This window comes from Vipera berus, assembly GCF_964194415.1.
Source record: "Vipera berus genome assembly, chromosome: 3".
Classification (NCBI taxonomy): domain Eukaryota; kingdom Metazoa; phylum Chordata; class Lepidosauria; order Squamata; family Viperidae; genus Vipera; species Vipera berus.
The window spans coordinates 201,282,169-201,290,092 of NC_138204.1; the positions used below are offsets into that span (position 1 = coordinate 201,282,169).

At 47.3% G+C, this 7,924-nt stretch overlaps 1 protein-coding gene across 1 annotated transcript in view; it reads right to left on the bottom strand.

Annotated features, from left to right (window-relative positions):
- Nucleotides 1-2,809, bottom strand: part of EXT1 (exostosin glycosyltransferase 1) — a 303,105-nt gene extending 300,296 nt beyond the window's left edge. The window contains exon 1 of the mRNA XM_081326143.1: nt 855-2,809. Within this exon, the coding sequence (XP_081182269.1) occupies nt 855-1,828 (974 nt within the window). The 5' untranslated portion in view covers nt 1,829-2,809. The remainder of the gene's footprint in view (nt 1-854) is intronic.
- Nucleotides 2,810-7,924: the final 5,115 nt, after the last annotated feature.

Sequence of the window (7,924 nt, forward strand, 5' to 3'; positions counted from 1 at the left end):
CTTTTGGACAGATCAACAGATCCACTTCCCCAAGTGCTGAACACCTGAGACAAGATAACTGCCTCTGCAAAATATATGACCACACATTTTAGCAGATCCCCTGAATTGTCCTTCAGGCCATATTCATCAGGGTAAAAAAAGAAAAAAGAAAGCATTGAATTCTGAGATGGACGGGAAGCGTTTCATGAGTGAGGAAGTATAAAAGAGCCTCTGCTTTTCAACCCAAATAGCCAATAAGACACACAGAGTCCGAATGAGCAACTCCAGTTAAAGCAAGAAAAGATGCAGCAGATTACACTGTGATTCAGAGCCATTTTATTTAAAAGAAATTAATGGGGCGTGCACTTGGTCTGAGGCATGAATAGGAATTCCTGAACATTTAAGAAAACTCACAGCGCAATCCTGCACACCTTTTGCTCAACAGTGACTCTGTGTCCTTGGCCGCCTCTTAAAAAAAAAATCAGATATCACAGGTGAAATCCCCAATTGATGGAAGCCACCCCAGTTCTGTACTGTAGCCAATGAACTAAAATAGCACGTCCGCTTACCTACACCCCCCCAAGCCACAAACTTACAATGTTGCACCTGTTTTTTCAGCTCACAATTGAACAATTGTACCAAGAATCAGGAAGGAGGTCAAATAAATAAATAACTGCATACCTAACAGGACTATGAAGGACTTGTGATTCAGCTGGAGCATTTTAAAAAAAAATGACAAAAATGAAGCAAGGAAGGAAGCGAGATGGAGAATTGCCTGGAACATTTGCAAGGCATTATTAATCTGTCCCTGCTACCCTAGCCACGTGTGCGAAAGAGAAGGAAAGCAATGCGAGAGGCCAAGTGCCTTCACTTACTTTTCATACTCGGCGTTGTCCCTATCACACCGAGAATCCTTGTGCTTCTGCCAATCTTTGCCATGCTTGCAGGTAGTCAACAGGAGAAGATCTTCCCCATTATGGACATGATATAAGGCATTCCTGGTGTCTGATCCTATCCCAGTTAGGTACCTTTTCCCCTTGAATACCAACATATACTTCCTCAGAGGGGGGATGGTGTTAAACCTCAAGAAGCCTCTCTCTCCTCCTGTCCTTGGGTGATCCTTAGAAAAAAGAGGGATGGAGACGTCAAACTTCGGCCGGAAGTTTTCCGTACTGATGCTGGCTTTGGCCAACATGGCCTGGCCAATGTCGAAACCCACGTCCTCAGTGTAGTCAGGCCAGGTGCCGGAATATAAGTTAAAAACTAAATGATTCCTCCCATTGTTCCACAGATGGAGGCTTTGCACTTTGGAGCGCAGGTTGTGCACGTACTGGGGAGAAAGCTGGTCTCGGTCTAAGGTGTCCAAGCTGAGGACGAAGAGGCAAGCTTGGCTGGGGTCCGAAGTATAAAAGCGGGAGCCTTCGATGGCCGCCAGCATGTTTTGGTAGCTCTCGGCGATCTTCTCCCCTTTCTGTTGGGGGTAGACGTAGACCTTGAAGCCGTTTTTTTTGCAAAGGGCGAAGTCGAAGCAGGACTCCATGCGGCACTTCTTGCCCTTGTAGACGCCGGTATTGGCGTCGCGCTTCTGGCGAGGGGAAGCGTGCCGGTTGTAATCCTGGCTCTCCAGCTGATCCCAAGGCAGGAAAGGGCGCAGGGCGTCTGGGAATCGGGGCCAGTAGTGTTCGTGGCGTTGCAAGCCATTCTTGCTGCTGCTGCTGCTGCTGCTACTCGCCTCTCGCCTGCTTTGGCTTCTTCTGGATGCTCTGAACTGCAAGCCGCCGAAGTAGAAGAGCAGGACGACGAAAGTGCCAGCCGAGAGCAAGGTGAAGTAGCGTTTTTTGGCCTGCATGTGTCCTATCTGGGTCAAGAGGATCGTCAATAAACACAAAGCTCGCCCAACTTTGCCAACTGACACTTTCAGCTCGAGTCCGCCATTTTCCCGCCTGCCAAGACTTTAAACTCTCTTCTCCCACCTTCTCTCGATTCCTTTCCCAAAGGCTCCGACTGATGCAGCGCATGTGGGCGATTTCGTTAACTTTCTCCCCTCTTGTCTTTCATCTTTGGCTCGCCTTTAGGAGGAAAGGGAGGCTGCGGGGGGGTGGGGGGGGTTGGAAATGAAGAGGGACGGAGCGAGGCCGGGAAGGAAAAAAAAGGGTTCGGGAAAGGCAAGAAGGGAGAAAAAGAAGGCAAGGGCGAGAAAACCGGGGCAAAAAAAAAAGAGAGCGGAGCCCGCCCAGCGTGGCTTTCCAAAAGAGGCTGGGGAATTGGCTGGCAATGCAAAGAGGAGGAAGAGAAGACAAAAGACAGCGGCGGCTCTGAACCTAAAAAAGAAGCCGCCGAGTCCCGGGCTCCGGCTCTCCAATCTGCGGGTGCCAGACCGAGAAATCCGTCCCGCCCTCTTCTCTCTCTCTCTCTAGCATGCACACCCGTACGTACACACACACACAGGACAACCAAACGCACAAGGGGGGGCTCGGAGAGTTTAAGAGCAGGAAGAGCAACTTCAACTCGGGCAAAACATCCCTTGGAAGAGAACAAAACAAAACAAGCACAACAACAGCGAGGAAGGAGGAAGCCAAGCCAAGCCAAGTCCGCTAGCCCGGCGCCCGGCTTTTCCGAACAAGTCAGCACGAGCGGCAGCGATAATCTGGAAGCAGCTTGCCTGGGCTCGCTGGAGATAACACCGCCGGGATTACATCTTCCGGCCCGAGCACCGTAACCTTACGAATCCCTGCATTTCTCTCTCTCTCTCTGTTTTCGGTGTGTTTAGCACCGGCTGCAAGGCATGCTGACGAGCGGGGCTTCCGCACGCTTTCCAGCGATCTCGCTGCCTTGGATGTGGCCCCGGGGATGGAAGCGACGAAAAGATCCTCCTCCTTCTTCCTTCTTCGCCGCCGCGGCTTGCCGATCCTGCCGCCTCCTCCTCCTCCGCCGCCGCCGCCGCCTCCTTTTAGCCCCCGCCCCTCTCAGCCATTCATTTCAGCGAGCGGCGATCCACGCAAGCCCGGGAAACGAGGGAGGGAGGGAGGGAGGGAGGGGGAGGAGGACGCCGCCTGCTCCTCTTGCGACGTCGCCCGATCGCCGCGTTCGATCTCCGAACGTTCCCCGGTTCCGAATGTTACACTTGCAACATTCCATTCCCCGACACCACGGCGCTGACCTCATCCATCCACGCAGCCCCGCCGGCCGATTGGCTGGGCGTCACGTCCGGAGGGGGCGGTGCTTCCGCTGCACCCATTCATAACCCGCCAGCCGGGGAAGACGCTTTTGCAGTGTCTCGAGCGAGCGAGCGAGCGAGCCAGGCGGGAGGCGCGTCTTTCCCCCCTTCAGCCCTTTTAGGTAGGGACGGCAGGTTTCCCTTCCTCCCCTCCCAGCGGGGAGGGGGCTGTCCCTCGTTGGAAAGCCAGTCCCGCTCTCGCGCCCCCCCCTCTGGCGCTGAGCGGATCATTCGAGTTAAGAAGCAGGTCTGAACGAGAGATCCGAGAGTGCCACCCCCCCACACGCATACACACAACCAGGGCTTTTTTTTTGTAAAAGAAAAAGGTGCCGGAACTCACACATGTCATACAACCCGCCTTGCCAACCCTACAAGATTCCATCCAAAAAAGGTGCAGATCTACCCATAGTTATATAATCAATACAATTAAACCCAGTGCTTTTTGGGTTGTAAAAGAAAAAGGTGCCGGCACTCACACATGTCATACAACCCGCCTTGCCTACCCTACAAGGTTTCATCCAAAAAAGGTGCAGATCTACCCATAGTTATATAATTAATACAATTAAACACAGCGCTTTTTTTGTAAAAGAAAAAGGTGCCGGAACTCACACATGTCATACAACCCGCCTTGCCTACCCTACAAGGTTCCATCCCAAAAAGGTGCAGATCTACCCATAGTTATATAATTAATACAATTAAACACAGCGCTTTTTTTGTAAAAGAAAAAGGTGCCGGAACTCACACATGTCATACAACCCGCCTTGCCTACCCTACAAGGTTCCATCCAAAAAAATGTGCCGGAACTCCGTTCTGAGCGTTCTATGAGAAAAAAAAAGCCCTGCACACAACACACACACACACACACACACACACGAGACCGCTGGTAGCTCCCGGTTTTGGCGGCCTCCGTGTTGGTACGGGATAACTGGAGCAGCGTTTCCCAACCTTAGGAACTTGAAGATGCGTGGACTTCAACTCCCAGAACTCCCCAGCCAGCTATGCTGGCTGGGGAATTCTGGGAGTTGAAGTCCACGCATCTTCAAGTTCCTAAGGTTGGGAAACACTGAGAGGATCCTTTTGTCCGGGACTCCGTGGGAAAAGGCTTCCACTTTGCCTTAAGGGCAACCAAGGGAGATGCCGGCACAAAAAGGGCGTTGCAAGGCGCCGGAGATATCGGAAGGCTAGAAGGCAAAAAACTCATCCCGTGCTCCGAGCACGGCTGCAGGGTTGTTAACGAGAGGGAGGCTCCGGCTGCGGAGTTTTTTTTTTCCTCCGTCCGATGAGTAGCCCCGCTTCGAAGGCGCGGGATCCTAGATCCCGCAAGTGAGTCCGTGGGCTCGGCCTCCTAGCCTCTTCGTAAGCCGCCAGGGGAAAGGGACAGACCGGCATCTAGCACGAACGCCACGAAACGAGGAAGGAGGAGGTGTAAGGAGGGGAAAGAAATCCAGCCTTGCATACTAGTTTTAGAACCGGACCATCTTTCCCCCCCCCCCCGGGTTGCTGGTCTATAGAGTAGCAACTTTCGGGTCCCCGCTTCACCTTCCTTCGCTCCCTTTTTCTTGCACCGAGTTGTTCTATTGCAAAGTAGCAATTGAGGAGGGCGCCGCAAGTTTAAGCAGACCAGCTTAAGGTGGGGGGGGGAGGCGGGGGGGAGGGCATACAAAATACAGTCGGAAGAGTGGGAGATGCTAACCTGAGACGTGAAACTTTTTGGAGACTGGAGAAAGAGAAGCAAAAGTGCTCCTAGTTTTCTTGAGGGCCAGGTTTGTATGAATGCCCTCTAGAGCGGGCTCGTGGCATTGCTGCCTGGTAAAATCTGGGATGGCAGAGTGGGTAACTTTGGAGTCACAAGGATGGGGAAGGCTTCAGAAGGCTGCAGAAAGAATCGCTCCGTTGTGAAATGGAACTATAAGACAACACACAAAAATAAAATAATTCTCACTCCGGAATGTTTTCCTCCCATAGATTAAGGCACATTCTGATTTTAACTTTTAACAAGTTTGTTAGTGGAACCAATTTGCTAGATGGATACCACATTTTCTTTTTCAATGGATAGGTTGAAGCAAAGACTTGAGGATGCTTCAGTTTGAATACCTGAACAGAACAAAACATTAAGTTCAAATGACTTTAAAGGCCCCTTCTCAATTATTTGAATCCACTCTTATTTTTTTTCCCTTTAAGCATTTCTCCTTTACACTAGAAAGTCATTTGTGCTTTAATAATTAGCCAAAAGAAATATTGGAGGCTTGCAAACCAGATAATTTACCCTTTGTCTTCTCTTAAGTATATATGTAACTACAAAACGAAAAGAGAAAATAGGCCAAGATTATTGATACTCATCCCCAAATATTAAGGGGCAGAATACAATGCTGTCTCCCATCTCAATTTGCTTTTGTGTAAAATGGTTGCCAGCTCATGGATCCGTGTGTCATGCAAACCCAGAAGACTGGCTTGTATAAACCATGATTTGGTTAACCATAGGTGTAGTATGCAGTGTTGCTTATTTGTGTCCAGTTTCTAGGTTGCCCAATTCCAAAAATGACTGGGTGGTTTCCCAAAGTTAAGAAAAGTAACATATAAGAATATTAACAATCTGAAGAACAATATACAGTACATTTCCACATCACACCTCGCCCAAAATATCCTAGAGGGAAAAAAGGTTTATAAAATTTTGTTGAATGCAGGCCAGGAGTATGTATGGGTATCTTGTATCCATGCATACATCCTTTGTTTCCACATGCCCACTTTTGAATCTTCAATCTGGATCAAATTTCATGGAAGACAACTCTAATGAAGCCTGTATATCCACAAAGGAAAAATGCAGACATAGGTTACTTGTCTGTTTCACTTTTACACACTCAGCAGTTAAGAAGAGGTGAAAGTAGAAAGTAAGTGGGTAGGGCAGCCTATATCGTTCGTAGTTCATTTTGTATTGAATCATTTGCTGGAGTTCTTTACCTGTGGATAGTACCAGGATTAGATGTTTTGAGTTACTTTGGAACTTCCTTGGTCTTTTATAACTTGATGAGAGATTTTTTTTAGTTATATTTTTATTGCTTGGAAAATATTTAAGAAAAATTATTAAATGAGGTACAGGTAGTCCTTGAGTTATGACCATATTTGACCCTCAAAATTATATTCATAAGACATGATGGTTGTAAAATGGGTCACCACATGACTAGACCTGACTTTATAACCTCCCCCCCCCCAACTAAGCACAACATCGTTAAGCGAACCCATTATTTGCTACAGGGTGATTTTTGCCAGAAATTCCAACAAAAATGTAAATTGTCACATGTCCCCAGGGCACTGCAAACAGCTCTAAATGTGGGCCAGTTGCCAAGCACCCAAAAATATGGTCACATGACCATGGGGAATGCCAGCATCATAACTTTGAAACTGGGTCATAAGTGGCTATAAGGGGGCCAGGGTAGCTAAGCAAACAGTTGTCAATCCAGAACTACCTCTAATTTAAAGAGAGGTAGATAGCCAGGGGCATAGTGGCTCAGCAGTTTAAGATGCTGAGCTTGTCAGCTGGAGAAATGACAGTCTGGGTTCGAGACCCAGGCTCCACACAACGGGGTAAGCTCCCATTACTTGCTCTCGCTCCTGTCCACCTAGCAGTTCGAAAGCATGCAAATGCAAGTAGATAAATAGGCACCACTTTGGTGGGAAGGTAACAGCATTCCATGCACCTTTGGCATACAGCCATACTGGCCTCATAACCACGAAAGTTGTCTTAGACAACACTGGCTCCTTCGTCCAGCTTTGCTGGCTGAGGAATTCTGGAAGTTGAAGTCCACAAGTCTTAAAGTTGCCAAGGTTGAGGACCCCTCCTCTAGAGTCCAACCCAACTGACAGGGAAACCTATATTTATATTTATATATTTATTTATATTTAAATTTATATACCGCCCTATTCCCGTAGGACTCAGGGCGGTTTACTGGGAAGGTTAAAAGTTAAAATACATCATATACAATTAAAAACGATTAAAACTAAGATTAAATTAATCCCTGAACTTAACTAAAACCCCATTAATTAAAAATTAAAACCCCTCAGTCTGGGGTTTTATACCTATACCTTTAAGATGGCAGCTACAAATATATATCTAAAAAAAACACCCTTGCTTGGAGTCTAGGTTATATTTTCATTGCCAAATCAAGCACTTTTCTGTTCTCCCATTGTGGGTTTTGTTTTGGGTTGGGTTTTGTTGTTTTTTTGGTCAGACTTTGGATTGCTTTAATTAGCTGCTCTTTGATGTTGAAATCCAATGCTGTAAATTGCAGAGTCATAACATACAATAAAGTGATAAGGAGAAAATGGTGAAGATGCTTTAGCTGACCAATAAGCTGAGCTGATAAGAAGTGAGAAAAACCAGAGCCTGCAGGGAGAGGAAATGCGGTTATTGCTCACAGATATTGATGCTGGAGGGCTGATGTCTTCTTAGTACAATATCTTACAAAACTCAAGATGAAGCAGTGGTTATGTCAAGCTACATTCCAGACATCTCTGCCTACTGTCCATGCCTGCAAAAGAAAAAAAATAGTCACATCAGCTAATCAAAAAGAAAAAAAAATACTTTGATATCTTTTAGATATCAAAGGCACTTTGATACCTTTCTGGCTCTACTTTATAGTCAGAAAAAAAGCAAAAAGCAAATCCCTTTTTGCACAGATTAGGAGAACAGCCTTCCTTGGGCTCACAAATTAGCCTTTGTATTATACTTTG